Source organism: Haemaphysalis longicornis, unplaced genomic scaffold, assembly GCF_048455015.1.
Source record: "Haemaphysalis longicornis isolate Haplotype H1 unplaced genomic scaffold, Haemaphysalis longicornis Haplotype H1 scaffold_6, whole genome shotgun sequence".
Classification (NCBI taxonomy): domain Eukaryota; kingdom Metazoa; phylum Arthropoda; class Arachnida; order Ixodida; family Ixodidae; genus Haemaphysalis; species Haemaphysalis longicornis.
In genome coordinates this window covers 57,462,442-57,484,927 of record NW_027526407.1, presented here as the reverse complement: position 1 = coordinate 57,484,927, position 22,486 = coordinate 57,462,442, and the positions used below count along the sequence as shown (strand labels likewise).

The window sequence follows — 22,486 nt, the reverse complement described above, 5'->3', positions numbered from 1 at the left end:
TAGACGCGCCCACCCGTCAACGCAGCCGCTGCGCAATGTTATCGTCCTTCATGACGCCTTAATCCACCATCTTAATCCACCTTAATCCCCATTAATCTCTCTTAACTCACACTAATCCTCCCAATACACATTTTTCATCCTAGTCCACCTTACGAATAACTTTTATTAACCACAAAACCAATATTTAATATATCTTAATGAATCTCATGATCCGCCATCATCCATCTTAATTGAAACTCAATCCGCCCTATTAGTCATTGCTATCAATCACCGTAAAATTATTAACATTGGTTACGAATATTAATCTCTTATACAGGCCGGGGGGCCTTGGCTGTTCTCACACGGGTCGCTAAGAGGAGGGAGCTTGGCAACGTAGGCACCGGCTGAGGCCCACCGCCGAGACTCCACCGCCTTGGCGGCTGGACCTCCCGCAACGGGCTCAACAGAACAAAAGTCTCTCTCTCCCTCCCCCCTCTCTCCATCCCCCCCCTCTCTCTCTCATACAGGCCTGACATGCTGTTGTTCGCTCGTGGCCTTTCTTGGGTTTGGGGTTTAATGCCCATCTTCTGCCCTTGGGCAGCCGATAACCATTGATTGAATGACTGAATAATTGTTTAATTTATTTATTGATATTGCGTAGCTAAATCTTCTTTCTCAGGGCCCCAGTGTTGACCGTAACCGCTTACCCGTCACAATGCTTTTAATTGCTAAAAGTCACTGAAAATAAGCTCCTCCGGAAAATGTAACCATGACGGGTGCTGATTACTACCATTTACAACACCCGCAAGACCCGGGCCGAAAATCTCCACCCCACGCGGGCAAACTTCAGCCTTAAACATATTGTGGCTTTCTTGTGATACGTTTTTAAAACACGGGATATTGAGAGCACAGGATATTATTCATCGCCGCGCGCAGGAAGTGGTTTAAGGGCGAAAACCCCTCCACCAGAGGGCTACATTAGGCTTAGTTAAGATAGCGTAGCTAAAGGCTCAGGCGTTTAGGCCTAGGTTGCGTTTAGATTATAGCTTACGGTTACACTTGAGGTTCGAATGAAACATGAGCTTGCCTTTGCTTATTTTGAAACGTGAGCTTACATTTGCTTATTTTGAAACATGAGCTTACCTTTGCTTATTTTGAAACATGAGCTTACCTTTGCTTATTTTGAAACATGAGCTTACCTTTGCTTCTTGTAGACCCCACTCCTGCACAGGAAAACCGAGGTTACTCGCCAGAACACCTACCACACCACCCCTTCTTCCCCACTGGTACAAGGACAATCTAACAAGTACGAGTCGCACTCCGTGTCTCTAATTTTGTAGCGCGAGCTACACAGGCCGAGGTTGAGCAGTTTCGCATAACTCCTGTAGAGCCGTGCTGCGCATGCGCGAGGAGCAGTGACGTCTCACGGCGCACAGCTGGCGCGCCGGAGCCACCGCCGCCGCGACTGGATTGGATTGGTTTGGATTAAATTGGATTGGATTAAATTGTAGTGTATTGGATTGGATTGGATTGGATTGGATTGGATTGGGAATCGCTTTAGCAGCAGTAAGTATGATAATCAGCTAATCCTAGACAACCAGGAGACCTAAGAATAACCAGCTGAACCTTAGCTCACGCGACGTATACCCTGGCATAGCCGAGCTAAGCCACTGCTAATTTTTATTTATTTTAATACTCGGTCAGACGTTTCGAGTGAGGAAGAAAATATTCGCTCCTGAAAACCAAAGGCGCAAGTCCGCACACACTTGTCGAGCTCACTCGCTTGGTACAGTACATATGAACACTCATTGACAAATAAAACACGTATGAGCCACAACATTCAAACAGCGTGAGTTCTTTCGCCGCAAGTGATGCTGTGGGGGGCTTTACTACAGTAACAAAGATTAAAAATGTGTCTTTCCAAATGTATCACACGCGAGCCATTATTTTATCTCCGCTATCCATATTCTTCGATTTCGCGTCTTCTGGTTCATATTTTCGTGGTCTCACTTCATTTGTCAATGAATGTACAATTTATCCGCAGTTTAATCTATTCAAGCAATGCAGCCGCAGAAGCGGTCGCGTCATTTTAGCTTGTTCCCTGCGCCAGCACAATGCCACACATTTCTCATTCCGTCCACTAGGGGCGCAGTGCTCATGGGGTCCGAATTCGAAGATGCTGGTGTAGGCAATGTCCGACGCACTCCGCAGAACCAATTACGACATCTTAAAGGTGCGAAGGCGGGGCCTCTCTTTAGCCTTATTAGAGAACGGATAGTTCATCAATATCGTCGGTCATCTCGCCGCGTAAAGTTTTAAATTCTTATATAAATCGTTGCGCAGAGTGACTACCCAAAACACGTCAGTTACGAGAGGGCTTTGACATACTTATTCACCGTGACGAACATACAGATGGCGTCAGAAGTAGTCAGAACATGGTCTTGTAAATTTACAGGAATTTCTCCCTCCAGAAACTGCCTGGCTGCATCGGTGTGCGTTTAAAGAAGTCGTACCCAATAGAAAAGGCTTTCTGTACACTGGTGTTGGCTGTCATAAAGCAAGAAAACAAATATTTGGGGATATTCACAAATGCTTGTTCCAGTTACTTATGACGGCACCTGTACGTAAGAATAGGGGAAATATTGATCGGTGCAAGCATACGTATTATGTCCCACGCTGAAATTTTTTTTGTTATCTATAACAAAATTATATAACGTTTAAAGAAATAGCCCCCACTCTGTTTGCGGATGCCATTACTTTAAGTACTCACGGAATGTTTTTGTTAAATATGATAATCTTTCTAGGGATATCTAAACACAAAAAAAATGCGTCGGTTGTTCACTCGACTTAACCACCCAGCGAAAAGTTGCAAGACATAGGTAAAACTTTTTAAAATACAAAAAAGTGCTAGCATAGATCACACACGTCCGCATTATTTAGGAAAAAAGAAACCTCATGCATGCTTGAGGCTAAATGTCAATATATAAGTTAGATCAAATTGAGTTATACGATAGCGTAGGATTCATTTGCTTATAAACAACGGTGCAGATGGAGACAAAATAGAGCACTAAAAGTGCACGCGTCGTCCTAAGCGGTGGCGCGCAACCTCGTGAACCCGGGAACATTGATCAAACCACCATTACATTCATCACTGGAGGAGCGAGGGGCAGGAGGGGGAGAGAAAAAAGGCGTGACAGAGGTGACAAATGACTATCGCCTTTCATCGACATTTGCAGCTAAAACAGCCGATACACAACCATTTTTTCTTCGAATTCGACTCCCTTCGGGTACAGGCTGCGGATATGTTACATGGCATCAGTGGATCATTTCAATTCCATAAATATTGCTACTTGACTTGAGTTTACTTGTCTTAATTGAAAAAATGAACACCAAAATTACATTCAGGCGGGCACACTGACCCGGGGGGAGGGGGGGGGGGCATCAAAAGAGCACGCCACAGAACAGCAGAGGTCGGCGAACTCACTCATGAGTCCACTCACTCAGACTCATTTGGACTCAAACTCACGCTTGAGTTTGAGTTTGAGTGAGCGCGAGGCTAGTGTGGCATGGTGAGTTTGAGCTTGAGTGAGTTTGAGCCGAGTGATCCCGACTGAGTTTGAGTCCGATTGAGTTTGAGTACGCCTGGGACCTAGTGAATTCTGAGTCCATTTTGAGTTCTGAGTACATTTTGAGTTTGAGTCCATTTTGAGTTGTGAGTACATTTTGAGTTTGAGTCCATTTTGAGTTCTGAGTACATTTTGAGTTCTGAGTACATTTTGAGCTTTGATTACATTTTGAGCTTTGATTACATTTTGAGTTTGAGTACATTTTGAGTTCTGAGTACATTTTGAGTTCTGAGTCCGAGTGAGTTCTGAGTTTTGCCCTCAATGTGAGTTTGAGTTTGAGTGAGCGCAGATGTGCTGCTCAGCATTGAGCCTGAGTTTGAGTGAGTGGTGATTCGAAAAAAAAATTGTGAGTGAGTTTGAGTGAGCCGCGCCAACTTTGACGAGGTATGCAGAACAGTAGCGACAGAACAGTGCTCTTTTATGGAATGCGTTTAAGGGGAATTATTTACATTTTGACCGTGCGTACTATAAAAGAATAACAGTGACTCTGGCTAGTCAGTGAGCTGAAACGGTTCCGCCGACTGGATAAAATCAAGAGAAACTGCTCCCATACTCTAAGACGGCCGCATGCTATGATTGAACTCTATTTAGACCTTTACCCTTGCGGCCTGCGGTTTTGTCACGTGCTGTTTTCAAGTTTCTCTGTTTTGTCGCTGTGCTGTATTGTATTGTCGTGTGCTATTTTGTCGTGGTAGCCACACTGACAGAGTATCTTCTAAATTCAAATTAACGGTTTGAAGTTCCGAGAAAAACAAGCTACCAACGCTCCCTGCTGTTGCGAAGAGCAACTGAAAATTTCGTGTCCATTCAGACGAATTTGTATCTGTTAAACGCTCATTAAAATTTGATTGTTCAGGGGGGCGGTCAGAACCGAATACAAGTTTGGTTCATTCAAAAGACGGCATTTACCCAATCACAATGATGCTAGTATTAACACAAAGTTATGTTGCACATTATCGCAAGGCCCTTATGACGTCACGGGAATTTGAGTCATCGACGGCCGCTACCAAAGCCACAGCTAAGAAACAAGACCGCACTATTGTAGTGGTGTCATTAGTTCCGTTTGATCGTGTCACTGCAACACTAACGGGTAGTTAACACGCCGATCACTGCATTTTTATTATTATTCCTCATATTAAGTTGCGGGCGACATCGTCTAGCCCAGAAAAAGTTTTTCAATATTGTTCTCTTTTTTCGTTTGAAAAACTCCTGTAGACTACATATAGAGATGAGTAAGCTACAAACGATGGTTTATTTTTTCAAATAAACAATGCGGGTTTCTGTCTTCATGACAAGCGGTTTTTTTTCTTTCTCCTGACCACAAATTCAACCCGCGATCTGGTGCATACCGCTTCAACCACGATGCGCAAATTATGGCCTTGCAGAGACTTCACGGCGGTATCACTTGCGCTGACAGATCGCTAAAAGTAAGACGAATGGGTCGATTAGTTCCAGTATGGATGCTGACGGATGCTGACGCATAGAATGGATGCTGACGCTTTTAATTTTCAAGCACTTTATTGGGCCTAAATTGTAACCGTAATGTCGATTAGTCAATTAATCAAGTATCAATGAATCGATCGATTAATGAATTAATTATCGATAGATTGATCGATCCATTGATTGATTGATTGATCGATTGATCGATTGATCGATTGATCGATTGATCGATCGATCGATCGATCGATCGATCGATCGATCGATTGATTGATTGATTGATTGATTGATTGATTGATTGATTGATTGATTGATTGATTGATTGATTGATTGATTGATTGATTGATTGATTGATTGATTGATTGATTGATTGATTGATTGATTGATTGAACATTTCACTGCACTTTTACCTCGAAAAGCTAGTTCCGATGACCTGCCAAATTGAAGATGGAGCGTTGACTTGAGCCAGTTGGTTACTTGACACTGACGACATTGTATTAGCGCCGAGAGGCGGCACACAAGAGAGAATTTGATTGAAAATTAATTCATTTAAAAGAAAAACAGAGTTAGGAAAGAAGGTGGCCACTAAATTGAGAAATACTAGCTTTCGTCCGTGTACTTATTTTTATTGTCCTGTCTTTGAGTACGAGAAGAACGTTTCCTAATGATCAACGCCAAAGATACGAGATAAACGACACACGGAAAACTCACCGGATGGTTCTTCGGCCTGTTGCATCGCCAGCTCTTCCTGCTGCCTGAGCATCGCCTGTTCATTTTCCGCCTCCAGGGCTTCGGCTTCCAGCCTCATCTGTTCCTTGAGAGCCCCTGCGAGGGACCAAACCCCGGACTTCGCTGAAACTATGGCAACGCCCGACTTGCCGGACTCGTAGACAGGGTGCCGAACCAAAAACCTACTTTACCATCTCTTCCTAAAGAAATTTCAGAGAAGCGCAAAAGCTTTTCTGCATCAAAACTGCGTCTAACAGTGTGCCAAACACTTCGCTAAAGAGCGTAATCCTTCACGGAAAGCCCAACCATTCTATCGTGAAACCTTCAAGGACCCAAAGCGCGAAGGAAGAACCATGCGAAGATTTTTCGGGCCCCAAGTAAACGCATCGACGAACGATCCAAATGTATGCCGGTACGGGGTTCATGAGATAATGGTATACTCTTGTACCGCTCCTTCACGATCGATGCCGGCATTGTATTATCAGAAATGTACTTTTTTCGCGATTTGTAACCGTTTTGACAATGGAAGCCCCGTTCGCAAGCACGGGTCGTGTGTCCAGAGATCTTTTCAGAGCTTTTCGGTCGACCAACCAGTCTATGGGGACATTCACTAGTTTTCTCGCAGGACACCGTTGGTTCCACTAAGAAAGCTTTCGCTTTAAAAAAATACCGGTTCTGATTCTAGTGAACTAATTTTGTTCCGGTTCGATATAACTTACGCAACGAACCGGTTCGCAAGCCTTAAACCGGTTAGACTATCTGCAACACACGATTTCAATATAGGTGCGCATCCCATTCCTCGTGTTGTGACAACGAAACTGTTGATTGATCTCAGGAGTAAATTCAGTGGGCGGTTACGAAGTCGATGGTACGTGGCAGATAGCCCAAAATAAAAATCCCCCCTTCGCCCCCCCCCCCCTCATCATCAACAACGGATGGTCGAACCGTTAAATCGTGAACTAGTAATCGTTTTTTTTTTTTTTTTTGCTGGGTGTGTGTTCAGTTCCGGTTCGGGCACAGTGTGTTAACAGAATAACGGTTCATGTTCTAGTTCAATTCCGGCAAAAATATCGGCTCAGATCCGGTTTTCGGTTTGGCTCGGTTCTTGTTCGAAACACTAGGTTGAACATAGTCAGGAACAACTGCAGCGATGTCCCGAAGTTTGCGTTAAACAATTTTCTCTTGCCAAAAGTTCGCACTAATTGCGGCAAGCAAACTGTTTATTTCTCTGGGATTTCTTTTTGGAATAGTTTACCTTTTGACCTTAAAGCATCCCGTTACCTGAATGTAATTAAAACGAAGTTAGAAGATCATATCATGGCAACTAACTAGCCTGTTTTTGTGTTCCTAATTGTCTCTTGTTAATTGTGAGTTGTTTTCTGTAATCACTTGTTTTTGTAATGACTGTTTTTCTCGAATTTCAACTGTATCTGGGAGAGTATAAATGTATACTCACACTGTATTTGTCCATTGTAACTCACTAAAGTTCTGTTTCTCTGCTATGCACATGCACTTCTACATTGTACAAGAAGTCCCCGTACAGTCGCTGACTATGGGACCTCTTTCTGCATATCTTGCATATGTTTTGTGAATGTCGCACAAATAAACCTCTTCTGATTTTTTTAAACGGAAGTTGCACCTGCGCCTCATCACCGCAGCCGGATGTTACTCCGCGCGGTTCAAGTAGTGCCTTACTGCGAGTATTTTGAGCGTGACACGAGGCATTTCCATGATTTCTTGCTATTAACCTGCTATAAATTCCTGCTGCCATGACAAAAAACTTAAGTGTGAAAAAGAAGATGTCACGCATCAGGCGCAATATCGTTTCAAAAAGCGCGCGAGCGTGCGCGTTGACAATCGGGTTCGTCGCTTCGGCGGAGTGATACACTGCACAAGCTATTGCAGTTCTTAACTTATACCCGAGTGTAGTTTCTTCGGGAATCACAGAACAGAAGGTACCATTCGGCAGTTGTAAGGGGGAAAAGTACTTGGGAAAAGTACTTTTCTGACGTTCCACGCATACGTGCTGCTGCTATGAGAAACAAGCAGGTAACTACGAAATTCTGCGAAGCTGCCTTGAAAATACAGCGCGTGTTAGTTGTATGAGTAGCCAATAAAACTTTTAATTTTGATGGTGTTGGTCGGCGCACGACCAAAATGGCGGCGCTCGGCATTTGAAAACAGCCATCGTCGATTCTTACATTGCAGTTCGGTCGGCTAAACCCGACCGTAAAGTTGTTGTTTTTTATTGCTTTTTTTATTTGCGTTATTCTCATTATCAAACAAGTTTCGCCTGAGTGTGGGCCGTACTCACGCTTCTACAAGAACCTGTGCTAGGCCTCGTGATGCAGTAAGGCCAAAACTGTGACTTATTTATTTTTACTGGCCGCAGAACTATACATTGAGAAACCATGCAAGCGCATTGAGGGGACGAAAAGTTTTGAGCTTGTTGGAGTTTGGTTGTTTGTTTGTTTGTTTGTTTGATTGGTTGATTGATTGATTGATTGATTGATTGATTGATTGATTGATTGATTGATATGTTGATTGATTGATTGATATGTTGATTGATTGATTGATTGATTGATTGATTGATTGATTGATTGATTGATTGATTGATTGATTGATTGATTGATTGATTGATTGATTGATTGTGAATTTGAGAAAGTATCCGTTGATATCGAAGAGATGACGTTTGAGTATAGTATTGTACTCTATAGCATAGCATGGAATAGGATTGTACAGTATAGTGTAATGTAGTATAGTATGGTATGGTATAGTATAGTATAGCATAGTATAGTACAGTATAGTGACAGTGAAACAGCTGCTATAGCTGGCTATAAATGAGGAGTATAAGGTTAGCGGCTATCTAATCGCAAAGAAGCTTATGTATTTGTATGTCATCGTACTCTCTGAATTGTTGCGCTGCCCTTTGTAGGCTGATATTAAGTTTCGCCCGTTGGAAGTGGTAGCTGCCCTACGTTATACTCCCCTCTCTGCCTTTCCTCCACCGGCATAGCGACCTTGTCTTAGCTAACTCTGCAGCCTTGCGGTCCTTCACTGCCAACTTACTACCTTTAATTTTATAGCGCCGGGAAGCCGAACGTTTTCCACATGCGGAATTTGGCTGGATGCTATCACATTCCAATAAAATGCGCGGAGTCGTTACTCTGCTGCAGTCCCGCAGGCCACACATGTCCCTTCGTTGCGGGTAAACTTGTCCACCAGGCTATTCGTCCCCAGGCAACCGGCTCATCCTCAATAAGCGAAGTGTTATAATACACGGGCCTTAAAGTATACGAGGCGCTTGCGCCACCTGATGGTCCGCTGCGAAAGCACTGCGCGGCCAGTGCTCAAACGTCGCGGTTGGTGGCGCTGAGAATTCGCAAAGCATTTCCATCTGTTCTTGATCGCGCCTTGCGTGTAATGTGCGGCGGGAAACTAAAGCGCTATTCAAAACCTGGAGAGTATTGTCGGTGTTGACACCGCAGTCGCGAAATCTACGCGCACATCAGTGTCCTACTATAGCATCTAGTGTAGTGCAGTGTAGTATAGTATAGTATAGTATAGTATAGTATAGTGACCATTAGCGGATCCTGAGGGGGGGTCCAGATATCCAGACATTCCCCGCCCCTTAATTTGTGAATTTATACACCAAGAAGATGACCCTTCAGGTTGTAGAAAAACTCTTTTCTGCTTGTATTTCTGGTTTCCCAAAATCTTGGTCACTATCCTCCTCGTCCTCCTCCTTACCACCAGCATCATCATAACCATCATCACTGATAGAAGCTGACCTCCCCCCACTCCCCCCCCCCCCCCCCTTAGAAAAAACCTGGACCCGCCGTTGATGGTGACTTATTGTAACAGCTGCTGCATGGCAGCGGGCCACGAATTAAGAGCATAAGGTTGGCTGATATCTAACAGTAAAAAATGAACTGCACCTAGCATTGGTTTTTGAACATTTTACGTCTAAATAATGCTTCTCTGAAGCTAAGCAGCAGACTCCTATTCAGTTCAAGTTCTTCTTTTTTTAATTTTTAGCTGTATCATCCTGTACCACCATCCAACACCATTCGCTCACAAATTCATCCTTCCGACACCCAATATGTCCGCACGCACCGACCACGCTCGCAAAGTGAGCCCAATTTTTGCCCGAACAAACAAATATCACAACTCATCCCTTCTATTGGCAATCAATAAATCGAATTATTTACCAAATAGCCTAGTAGATGTATCAGACGCGTCTTCTTTTCAAACCGCACTCCTAGCATTTTTAGCCGTTCAAAACACTCTAACTTGTCTTATCATGCTCACCTTTTCTAGGCTGCAATTGTGTGTTACTGCTTTTAGAATACCAGATTCTCTGTCACACTTACACTTCTTGTTTTTGGATACAATGTTTAACGCTGTATTTTGCATTTGTATTGTATACTTCTCATCCTTTTATGGTATGTCACTTTTTATTGTGATGATTCCTTTCTTCTGCAATATTCCATGTTTCGTCGGTTTTCAACTCATTCCCTCCTCCCCCCCCCCCCTATTTAATGACCACTTGGGCCCTAAGGGTACCTAAATAAATAAATAAAATAAATAAATAATCCTCTGCACGGCAGCTTTGCGCCTTCGAAAAAAAACAGAGCTCATGCTGAAGTCTCACTAACGTTTCTTCTTCTGCTTCCTCCTCTTGATCTGCTCGGCTTGCTTGGCAATGCCTGCGAGATGCAAAGAAAAAAATCCATAAGCCACTGCATTGTGCGAGCGCGGATGGCCAGCGAAGCTTTTAGATTCGAAGCAGCTTATTGTCGAGCCTGTTCAATCCGGCGTTTGTGTGGGCGCCGTTGTGCAGCGTCCACACCCCCACTGCGCATGCCTGCCCAGGCACCGCTGATGATGATTGTGGCAGGATGCCCCTAGGGATTGGCCAACCAAAGAATTCATCACGAGACAGCTTCTCGTTCAACCACCGTCACCATCTTCGCGTAAGGGAACCCTGAGTAGTATGCGAGGCATTCCTCCTATCCTTTCCGACGCTCCTTTCCTCTCCTCTCCGAGATTGCGCAACGAATGGCAACGCCTGCGGCTCCGCGCGCGATAATGCGAAGCAGCTTACGGTTAGAGGCGCGAACACGGAGCACCGTGGGCGCGAAGGTAGCCGCTGCATACTCCGCTGGGGGCGCCACTGTAGCCCCGCGGTATGAATTACGCGCGCGCGCGCTCCGCTCCTCTCATTCTCCTCCCGCAACGGCGCGATCGAACTGAAAACTAATGGGAACTTGAGTTGACCCCATGGCTGCTTCTCGTACTACTCAGGGTTACCCTGCGGGAAGATGGTGAAATTTTCTTTTTTGCACGCCCCATTACAGGTGACATATTTTAGGCTAAAGGTACGAGCAAACTGTTTTTTTTTTTAGTGTTGACCGCGGTGACCTCTACAAAACACAAACATGCACGCACACACTTTTATTTTTACTGTTCTCGACTTGAAACCAAATGATAACTAGTGTACAGTAGACTCACGATAATTCAAACTCGGGGGGACTCAAGGATTTTGTTTGAATAAGTTTAAAATATCAAACGTTCTCCAAAATATGACTCGAAGCAACATACCAACTTGTGTTGTAATGAAGCAGTGACAAATATAATACAACATTGACAGAGAATGCTGAAGTGTTATTCACACTTTGAAAACAACAACGAATGGACGACTGCTTTATTTGTTTATGAGAATTAGCCAGCAAGGGCCGCCGATTCGTTGCTTTGACAGGTGTACGCAGGTAATCGGCTTACTTTTTGCTGTTAGGCATTACTGGATTTACTGTATGCTGGGATTTACTGTTAGGGATTAGAGAATGCAAATGTGTAGCTAGAAGCGGCAAATGCAGTCTTTACTTTCAGGCAACGACAGGCGAAAAGTACGAATTAACCGAATTTACACAATGGGACAGTTTTAATTAAGCGGCTTTAACATAAATTGAAAACATAGCGTGCCAACCAAACTTTTTAAAATTTGTTTAAATTAACCGAAAGTTTTAATCATCCGAGTTTGAATTATCGCGAATCTATTGAACTCAAAACGCTGTACCCAAGTGATACGATGTATAAGCTTTATTGTCTTGAACTTCGGTCGAATTTGGTGGTGCCGCGTTCTTGTAGAACGCGCACCGCGACGGTCGTTTTCCAACGCCTCGCACTTCAAAGACAAGCGGCGCCCCTCGGAAGTCTTTTCTAAAAAGACCCGGAACCCTGGCCGTATAAGCTTCCCTTAAAAAAAACTCCCACCTCCCCTCGCGGGAACCCCTGTGTAGATGCGACGCATAGGGGGTTCACGTTGCAGCGTTGGACAGCGGAGGAACGGCGCTGGAACGATGGAGCGGAGCGGCGCAGGCACCGCGTTTTATAACGGTGAGGGGACGCGGCGGCGCCAGTGCGTCTGCCGCGCCTATGACGCAACACAATCCAACACAATCCACTTTAATCCAATCCAATCCAAATCCAATCCAAGCCAAGCCAAGCCAAGCCAATTGAATCCAATCCAATGCCCCTCGCGAGAGACTGTTCGCTATCGGAGAGGAGAGGGGGTGAGCGGCGGAGAGCGCAGCTGGCGTGGCGAGGAGAATGGGGGAGGGGCGGACGCCGACGACGCCGGATGCAGGGACACGGCGGGTGAATGAGATGCGGTCGCATCTAAAAGGTAAACACTGCGGACGAAGCGTTTTGCCTTGACTCTACGCATTCTAGCGAATCGCGAAGCCCTCGCGGGGGAGTCAAACGCACCCGAAGGAGAAAAATTACGCGATAAAATAGAAGCCGAAACTATCGCGCGGTTCTAGATCGTGCTGCTGCTCCATCATACGCCTCAGCTGAGATACCTCAAAACCAACAAAACATCTTTGAAGTCAAGAACTGTCAATAATTTGCAATTCCAACTTCCATAGACGGATGCTGTGTTAACATAAGTGTAGGCGATAAGAACATTTCTGTGTTATGCTGTCAGTGATCCTTGCTTTACTTTAGGCTGCGTCCAATCTCACGGCAGCCGTGAGAATTACCTCCGGTAAATTCTCACGGCTGTTTCCATAAAAGATGGCTGGCCTAAAATTCACTGAATAAATTACCTCCAAACTTAACCTAACAAAACCTAACCTAACGTAACCCAACCTAACGTATCATTACCCTACCCAAATCGAGCCCAACTGCAACAATCCTAACCTAACCTGGCCGAACGACACCGAATACAATCTATATTTAACCTAATCCAACCTCTTCTAGAAGTCATGTGCTTCGGTTTTCTGATATATCAATAACCAGGATAAAAAATCACTAACAAATAACCATGAGCGAAAACTTCAAAAATTTTGGAAGCTAAAAAAAAGGAAACTTCGGCCATGCCGGACTCAAACCTGAGCCTTCTCGTTTAAAAGCACGTGCTATAACACAGCGCCACAGGAACATCTGTAGAAAGGAGTTTTTAGGAAATATTTCTCCCATAAGATCTCTTGGAGGCGTACTTAGCCAATCAGAGGCGACTGCCGTGATACTTTAAGCCCCTAACAAAACCAGCCGTAGCGCCATGTCACGTGAGCGTTTGAAGGTGAACATTTGAAGGTGAACAAGGTGAAGTTACTGAACCGAGATTAATTATGCTCCAACCAATACATAGACAAACGTCCGGTTTTTGTCTATGTATTGGTTAGAGCATAACTAAGTCTCAGTTCACGTGAGCGTTTGCACGCCAAAGTAAAAATCGAATAAAGTCAAATTTTTGAGTTTTGAATCCCGAAGCTAGGATGCCTGCCATAATGGGAGTCTACTTACTAGCTTAGACATCTTTAAAGTGCACCGAAATATCAACACACAAGCGTTTTCGTTTTTCGTCTTAATCTGACAAGCAGCGTTAGCCACTGAGTCACAGCGCCATGTAAAGTAGTTGTCGAGCATCTCAACGCGTCCGGCCTCCACCATGGCGCCCTCCAGACCTGCATCGCTGGGTGCATGGACGGCTTTTTCGGCACCTCCTAGACTTAATACATGAAGTCAATTTGTGCGTGTACCTGTGAACAAGTATATCGTTAGCCTGTGTCTAGAGTGCCGTCCGACGTACTATAAGCACTCCACAAAAGTGACGCCTATCGGCGTTTTGCCAAAAAGATGCCGTGGCTGACACTTCTTCGCCCTCCATCAACGTAACGTAACGTAAACTGACATAACATAACCTAACTAACAGAAAAATAATTTAAAACGCCGAAAACGTGTATGTTATGAACAGAAAAATAATTTAAAACGCCGAAAACGTGTATGTTATGAAACTTTTAATTTCACTTAAGGTGTAAAAAATGGCTGCGGCTTTGCTCAGCTAACCTTGGATATGCAAAGCAAAAGCTTGGCTTGGTCTGAGTCTTGGTCTCGCTTGGTTAACCTTTGCTGTGTTGCTGACCACGGCTACACGCCGTTCGGTCCCGTGCAACGCTCACAGGAGGAGACCCGCCTCGCTTTCGTTCGCGGCGAACGCACCGTTCCTCTTCACCAAATAAAATATGAGTCACGTAGCCCTAGATGACCCAGTGGCGCATGCCTGGAAGGCTGCGGGGTTGGTGTGGGCGTCGAGCGCCTGCTCCCGCTCGCCAGTAACCGTTCGTCTGCCTGGATTTTCACCCAGCAAGCTCCCCTCACTTCGGACCACCGTGCATGACTCATCGCAGCAGAGCCTCGCCTCTACGCTTCACTGCTCCCGTCGAGAACTTCTCCCGGACGCAGCTTGACGCCAGGACCTGTGTTTGTGGTGTGTTCTGGTTCTGATTCTGATTCTGGGGTTTAACGCGCCGACGCAACGCAGGCGATGAGGCGCGCCGTAGTGGAGGGCTCCGGATTAATTTTGACCTCCTGGAGATCTTTATCGTGCGCCGAAATCTCGTACACACGGGCGTTTTTGCTTTTCGCCTCCATCAGAAAAGCGGCCACCGCGGCCGGGAATCGAACCCGCGACCTCGTGCTCAGCAGCGCAACGCCTTAGCCACTGAGCCACCGCGGCGGGTGTTTGTGGTGTGTGCTGTGCTGTGCTCGGTGGCCCCCAGTGACTGCGTGGCAATGCTTCTTTTCTTCGCGGCGCCTTAACTCTTTCTCTTTTCTCTCTTTACCTATCTCCTTTTTCTCTACCCGATCCTATTCACCCCCTTCTATATCCCCTACCCCCCGGACTGGGTTGTATTCCGGTGAGCCCCCAGATGGGCTCAAAATTATCACCAGCCCATTTCTTTTCATTTTCAACCGAACCACTTACTACTACTACTACGAGGGGTGTGTCACGGGTGGTGTGTCTGAGGTCAAAAGGTGAATTTGCGCATCCGCGGCGAAACCGCTGGACGCGAGTAGTAAAGCTTTGCTTTAAAAAGAACTAAAGGAGGCAACAGCGGGACTCGAACCACCGCCATCTGCAACAGAAAGCCAAGACGCAACCTCTACACCACAACGACAGACGGCCTGGCCTGTGTCAGCCGTGTCTAAAAAATTCTAATGTTGTCGGACGGAACTCTAGCCATGGCCGTAGCGCTGAGCTGGAGTGCCGTCGCACTGCTCTCTAGACGCTGCGTTATCGTTATGCCATAGGGCAAACTTCAGAATACAACAAAAACCGCGTGACGGGGCTCGTTGAGGTGTGGGAGCGGGAAGCGTCGAAAGACGTCCCCGTCGACGGCGCTCCGAATGGGCGCAGTACCGCGGGGACAAGGTTGGGACCACATCAGTCGCCATACCTTCCTCTCCGATGTCGGTGCGAAGAAGTGTGAAGAAGGTCGACTTGTCCATGGTCGGCGCTCGCCTTCACCCGGCCACGAGGGGAGAGTCAAGGGAAACAGAGGCCTCGGCTGTGACCTCGAGTAGAGCAGGTAGCCGAGAACGGAGCGACGTCTGCGAGCGTTGGGCCTAGACGAGCCAGCCGTTTGAGTTCCTCTTCTTCTGCGCGAGGCAAAAGGTGCGAGCCCGTGCTGCACGCTCCTTCCTGATTGGTTTGTCGTTTTCCTTAAATAATGACACATACCCTATCGGGGGGAATGGAAGAAGAACACATAATTAACGTGTACCGTAACTGGTTCGTTCGTTCTTCTGAAAAAGGACACATACCCTCTCGAGGGGATTGACCAAGATATAATTAACGCGTATATCGTAAGTGGTTGTTCCTTCGAAAATGCAACATACCCTCTCGGGGGGATTGGCCAAGAAAATATAATTAACGTATACCATCTGGCCTAGTTAACTTGTTTATTAATTGGAGAGATTGGAAACAAATGTGCGCCCGGCTACTCATTTTACCAATAAAGGGTCATAGTACCGGCTGTACAAACCAACTGTATTGATTGATTGATTGATTGATTGATTGATTGATTGATTGATTGATTGATTGATTGATTGATTGATTGATTGATTGATTGATTGATTGTAGGGCTTAACGCACCGACGCAACGCAGGCGATGAGGCGCGCCGTAGTGGAGGGCTCCGGATTAAGTTTGACCACCTGGGGATGTTTAACATGTGCCCAAATGTCGTACACACGGGCGTTTTTGCTTTTCGCCTCCATCAGAAAAGCGTATAAAAACCAACTGTTCACGACAATTTTCGTGAGTTTTTATAGTTGCCTATAAAATGTCTTCTTGGGTTGGTGTTCATTAATTCACGGTGAAGAGCTTACACCGTAACTGGTTCGTTAGTTCCCTTGAAAATGCAACATACCTTCTCGGGGGGATTGGCCAAGAAAATATACTGAACGTATACCGTAACTTGTCCATTCGGCTGTTGCAGGAAATGTGCGGGCTGTTTTCGTGTCCATGCCGTGATATTGCTAGCAATTTATGATAATTAGAATGATAATTTATGACAGCTAGGTCATCACTGTCACCACAATCGAACCCGTGATCCTAAGACGGTAGTGATAAGGAGATGGTGGAGCGGCCGTTCGCACGCGTGGGGGACGTACTCATTCCAGGATGTCCTGGGCACGTCCAGATGTCCTGAGGATGTCCTCAGGCTGCTCCCCGGAGATCGGCTGTACCTGATATCCTCCAGGTGGGAGTTGGGGCCTCCTCGTTCTCCTGGGAAGGGGTTGGGAGAGGAAGAAAAATCGGGGTGTAAGATCACAAGTAGTCTAAGGTCAACGGGGGTGGTGGGGTCAAAGCCACGGGATAAGAAGGTTCTATTAAAGCGAAGCTTTCTCTACCTCCCTTATGGCGTCGTGCGTACGAGTAAAACGCACTGCAGCAAAGCCACAGTGAGTTTCACAAGACGATGACGACAACGCGAAGGTGCATTAAGTGCCTTCAGAAAAAAAATTACGCCCACCTCCCCTCGCGGGAACCCTGGTGTGATGCGACGCTGAGGGTGGTTGAAGCGCAAGCGGAGAGCAACCGTCGACCGAAAGGCCGCCGGAGAGCGGCACACCACTTATATGCGCAGCGCGCCCGAAGGAGAGGAGACCGCGGAGAGAGTGCCGCGGCAATGACGCAACACAATCCAACACAATCCACTTTAATCCAATCCAATCCAAATCCAATCCAATCAAAGCCAAGCGAAGCCAAGCGAAGCCAAGCGAAGCCAATCGAATCGAATCCAATGCCCCTCGCGAGAGAGTGTTGGCTATTGGAGAGGAGAGGGGGAGAGTGGCTGCGGACAACAACGGACGCACGCAGGAAGGACAGGGCCGCCGACAAGAGATGCTCTGGCCGTCGCATCTAAAAAAAAAACGCCTCCCGCAGTCGGAATTCAACCTCGGGTTATGAAGCCAACGCCTATCTGATTGCGCCATCGCGACATCGTCCCTGTAGCGACCGGAGTGCTCCGGGGCCCGCGCCGAAGATGACGACGGCAAAGGCTGAATTCTCAGGCGGCGCAAGCCTGGACGACGCCGGGCACTCTTCACGAGGTGCACGATCACGTGCACTCGGTATTTTTTGCTAAAGCCACTCGCTGCGTGAAGGTCCGTCCGAGCGCGCCACACTGGGGGGCGATTGTTGTCTTTGTATTTTTAACATGAAAGTATTTTATTCCCGGATACAGCAACATTTCGCTGACGTCATATCCGTCACGGAAATGACGCCAGTACAATGGTGCAAGCGGCCTGTAAAGGGTGCTCCCTTGCACACGGGGTCTTCTTGCGGGTAAGCAACCTTTAGTACTAAAGAGTACGTTATACTTGGGGTTGTTCGTTTCATAGCTTTATATTTTAACACGAAAGCGTTTTATTCCGGAATACACCAAGATTTCACTGATGTCATATTCGCCACGGAAATGACGCCAGTACACCTTTGCCGAAGCGACCCGCCAGAAGGACGTCGCTTGCCAAGCACACCCACAAGACAGCAGCCGCCGACCCGCAAATCATGCTGACCTGCAGGTTTCGCTGCACATTTAATTTCGTGTTTTACTGATTCCTATGACAGAGGAATCAACCACAGTTTTTTTTTTTTTGCTAACACCAACGGAACAAGCGCAAGCTTTAAACAGCTCTGCTGTAACAGAATGGGTAGAGTCCATGAAAGAGGGCATTTTCTTTCCAATAGAAATTCAAAGCACCGTTATTATTATAAGAAAGGTGGTTGAAATATGTAGCTGCTTCGACCGTGTCGGAATTGCGCAATCGCATATATGCGTCGGCTTCATAACGCGAGCGACCCAGGTTGGATTGCGACCCCAGGAAGCGATTATTTCTTGAGCTCTACGCTTGATGTTCCTTCGCTTATCATCATCATCGTTTTGTGAAACCCATTGCGTAAAGTTGGCTTTCCTGCACTGCGTTCTGGCGCGACGTCGAACGCCATCAGTGAGGCATACAATTATTCACTTTCATAATCCCTTTGGCGAAACGAAAAGAAATCAGAATTTCCCGAAACACATCATCATGTCGTTAGCGTTGGATCCGGAGACTGCGCAACCACGCCGCGAGAGACGAATGCGGACTACATTGTTCAAGGGAAAGGACCACTAAGTGGCCCTCGATTAGTATTAGTAACTGAATCGTTAAATATTCTCTGCGCGAAACTAACGCAATTGTCTTCACTGCAGAAAGATAAGGTCGGAGGTCGGTCTATAGGTGGCTTGTTAGAACTTTTCCTTCGTCTTGAGTGGAGCGGAAACAAGAACAAGAAAAAAGCTGGAAATTAGACCCTGGAAAAGAGGGAACCTCTCGGATGCCAACTTTGAGAAACAACTCATACTTATACCCCTGCTACACTAGCGTCTGAATGTCATTTGAATCAAATGCCATTCGGCTCAAATGACATTCGAGCGACATGAGCACCCAGAGAGACATTTGGGCCCTCAAATGCCATTTCTAACACTCTACCGCACAGCGTCCCAAGTCAACATAAACAAATACATTACTGGCATCCTCAAAACAAACAAAATATTCTTAATTGTGGGACTTTGGTTACTTCTCGTTGACTTGAATCGTGATATCAAGGTTAATCATTCCGTACTCTCAGCACCAGTGCGAGCAAGCGATGAGCCAGTGTGGTCAGACAGCACAAAAAAATTCCGCCACCTTCCCACGAGTGGAACCCTGGGGTGATGCAAGGCATCTCACAGGGTTCAATTCGCGTTTCCGTTAGGTTGGTTACCCAAATGTGGTTGACGTGTAGTGAACCTTAAATTATGCTCAATCACACGTAGAGTTCCAAGTACGTAAAGACCGTCTTCATCGGAAAATTCAACGGAGTCGTGGTCGTCAAGCGAAGCACGACCACAGTCAAGCGGAGTCGAGCAACTGTGTCAAGCGAAAGCGCGCGCTTAACTGAACGGGCGCCGAGCGCTCACCGCTTTATATGCGCGCTTGAAGGAGAGGAGACAGCGGACGAAAGTTGCGCATGCGCACACGTGCGCGCACAAGCGTGCCGGAGAACATGCGAACGTAGGCGAAGCGCGCCAGCTGTTGTTATGATAATGAGCCGGAGAGAGTGCATAACGCTCAGCTGTCGGAGAGAAGAACGGAGGAGAGTTTGCGCATGCGTAATGAGGAGTGCGGACTACGCCGGTCAACGCGGGACAGGCCGAGTGTAAGAGATGCCTTCCATCTAAAAACCTCGATTGTGATTCAGAATTAAGCAAAAATCGTGTCAAAGCTTACGTCATTGGTAATTTCATATCATTTTAATACCAAAGACTGCCGCTAACCTTGATTGTTGCATTATTGTGTAAAAACAGAACTCGACCGCAGCAGCGCCATGCAGCACGGCGAGCGATTGTTAGAGCTTTCAAATGCCATCGAAATTCTAGCGGAGCACAGCGGATTCTGAATGGCATTCGAAGCACTCCATTTGAGTCTAATGATATTTAGTTTAACCCTTTCTGTCAGCGCGTCTCCATATGGAGACGCGACTTTCTTCGTGGGTTTCCTCGTGAAAACGAAAAGAGTTCATGCTGCAGAGCGCTGCGGCTGATGTTCGAAACTTACGGAAGTGAAAGGTAGCACCATGTGATGTGGAATGGCGGAACCGCACTCATAAACATCGTTTCAAAATGGACGCCACCAAGTTTTGTGGGAGCTCCGGTGTGTTGCCGTCCTAAGTTCTTTTACTGCGGCGTAAATCATTTATAAAGGCTAAAAACACCTCTTTCATGTGCATAGATTATTATTTCACCTGGTTGTTTGTAAACTTCCTCAGGATACTTAATATTTTTTATAGGTAAAAGCAGGATCGAGTAATGGTGTCTCCGTATGAGGACGTGGCGCCATTTGCGTAAGAAGTATTCTAGAGAGACTGATTTTTTTTTTCTTACCTCTAGACACTTAACACTGCTAAACCTCCAAGTATGGAATTTTTCTGCAGTGAATATAAGAATTCGTACCTGAAAGGGATAGATGACATTCGGACCCTAGTGTAGCCGGGGTATAAGTTACAATGGGTTTTGCAAATAAATTCTGCTACACCAAGAATGCATAAAAAACAGTTAATGGAACAAAAAATGAGGCGTACACAACGAGTGTTCATTTTGGACTTGAGTTTTGCCCCTTTTAGGTTCCGTTCTTCTAGTAGTTTACCACGTGCAATTGCGACTACCCGCATACCTTCGTACGTTTATTTTAAATAAACTATCATTTTTTTGTGGTACTATTACGTAGTTTTATACAGTAACGGAAAAGTAACAACGTTACTTTTTCACAGCCAGTGTAACTGTGACTAGTTACTTTGGGAAACTCTGTAACTGTAACTGTAACAGGGTTACTTTTTTAGCTCAGGTAATTGTAACTGCAACGCTGTCACTTTCTTCCGGTAAGGTGCCCATGACTCCTCCGTGCTTATGAAACCAACTGCCACACGTCAGCTCAGTATCATCCTTTCTTATCAACAAAAAGCAGCTAGCAACACAACTGTTTACGTTATCTGACTGTGGAACCAACAATTTTTACTTATCTGACCATATATTCTAATGCTTCATTACTTTTGTTTCACAGCGGTGTTTCTTTTTCTCTTTTTTGCACTGGCCTTCCCGCACTTTGTTTGAGCCATAAACCTTGTTATTTTTATTTCCGTTTATTTCCACACGTGGCTCTGCAAAGAGGGAAACCAGAGATTCTGCCAGCCGTTACCTGGGATTCGCGCCAAAAAGCGCCTTCCCCCTCCCCAGCCGCTGAATCAAAAACCTAACCGAACTGGTATTGACCAATTTAGAAAACGGAGCCCCATTCGTGGCAAGCAGTGCACATAAGGTAGCGTTTCACTATCGGCCAGATGTCTGTATGTGGTTTCTACATTTTGTTTTCCCGCCCTGCAAACCAATTTTAACGTATCTTTGCCATGCGACTATTTAATTCCATCGGGTTCTGGTTACCCAGGAGGTGCTGTCGAGCAAGTTAATCAAGCCGTGCGAAGGAAGCGCGCAATGGACGCGAAGCTGCGCCAAAACAGGCCCAAAACAACTGTCACTAAAGCAGACGACAAAGCCGTGCCGCCGAAGCTCCGCCAGCGAGCAGGCACCTCCATGCTAGAACGCTGGCTAAATTCGCCGCGCCATCACAGTGTGCTCCGGCAGGGAGCACACTGTAGATCTAATCCAACTATACACTGTAGAAAAATATCACGTGGTGCCGACTGACCAATGAAAATCCTGGCGGCACATAACAATGAAAGAAAAGAGTGCCGATACTCTAAAAGCCTTCATTTAGTAACGCTAGTTCCGGCGTCACTGGGACTCATGGCTCTCGCTAGAGCTATCATTTGAGCCGTAGTCCTCAGTGTTGTACAGAAGGTCATCTTCACGGCACAACGCGCATTGCCGTGAAGCCGCACTAAAGGAAAAACCCCGCGTATTATCCGCACCCTTACTATGCCCTGAAATTTTCGCAGTTTTGGTGCTGGTTATACGCCAAAAATACGGTAATTCCAAACCATCTCCTGAGCAGTGGGGCTCAGCGCTGACCACTTCGTCTCAAGAGCAACAAGCTTTGGTCGACCGGGGCCTGGATTAATAAGCGCGGGATCGCGGCCTCCTGGACTTCCGAGGTTGATCACTTCCTTTCCCCTTTTAGGCTAAATAAAAACTTAATACTGCAACTTGGATAGCAATTTTTTGTTTCACTTCAGTCAGCCATCTTCCTGAACTTCTCTCGGCAGCCATTCTTTCACACTGATTGTCCGCTGGTTGTCTGTTTTTCGCGTTACATTCACACCCCAAGTGCACTTCTTCCTCTCAATTCGAGCTACGATCGACGTCATCCACTTGAGTTTGCACTCTGA

General features: G+C 46.2%; 1 protein-coding gene across 6 annotated transcripts in view; it reads right to left on the bottom strand.

Moving 5' to 3' along the window:
- LOC144142747 (uncharacterized) overlaps nt 1-22,486 on the bottom strand; it is a 140,361-nt gene that overhangs the window by 59,544 nt on the left and 58,331 nt on the right. For 2 of the 6 annotated variants that reach the window (XM_077674433.1, XM_077674438.1), the window contains exons 2-6: nt 16,735-16,849; nt 15,518-15,802; nt 10,430-10,480; nt 5,754-5,867; nt 1,179-1,202 (exon numbers count right to left, since the gene is read on the bottom strand). In XM_077674433.1, the coding sequence (XP_077530559.1) occupies nt 1,179-1,202; nt 5,754-5,867; nt 10,430-10,480; nt 15,518-15,569 (241 nt within the window). In that variant the 5' untranslated portion in view covers nt 15,570-15,802; nt 16,735-16,849. The remainder of the gene's footprint in view (nt 1-1,178; nt 1,203-5,753; nt 5,868-10,429; nt 10,481-15,517; nt 15,803-16,734; nt 16,850-22,486) is intronic. The other 4 variants (XM_077674434.1, XM_077674435.1, XM_077674436.1 and 1 more) reach the window with 4 other exon arrangements.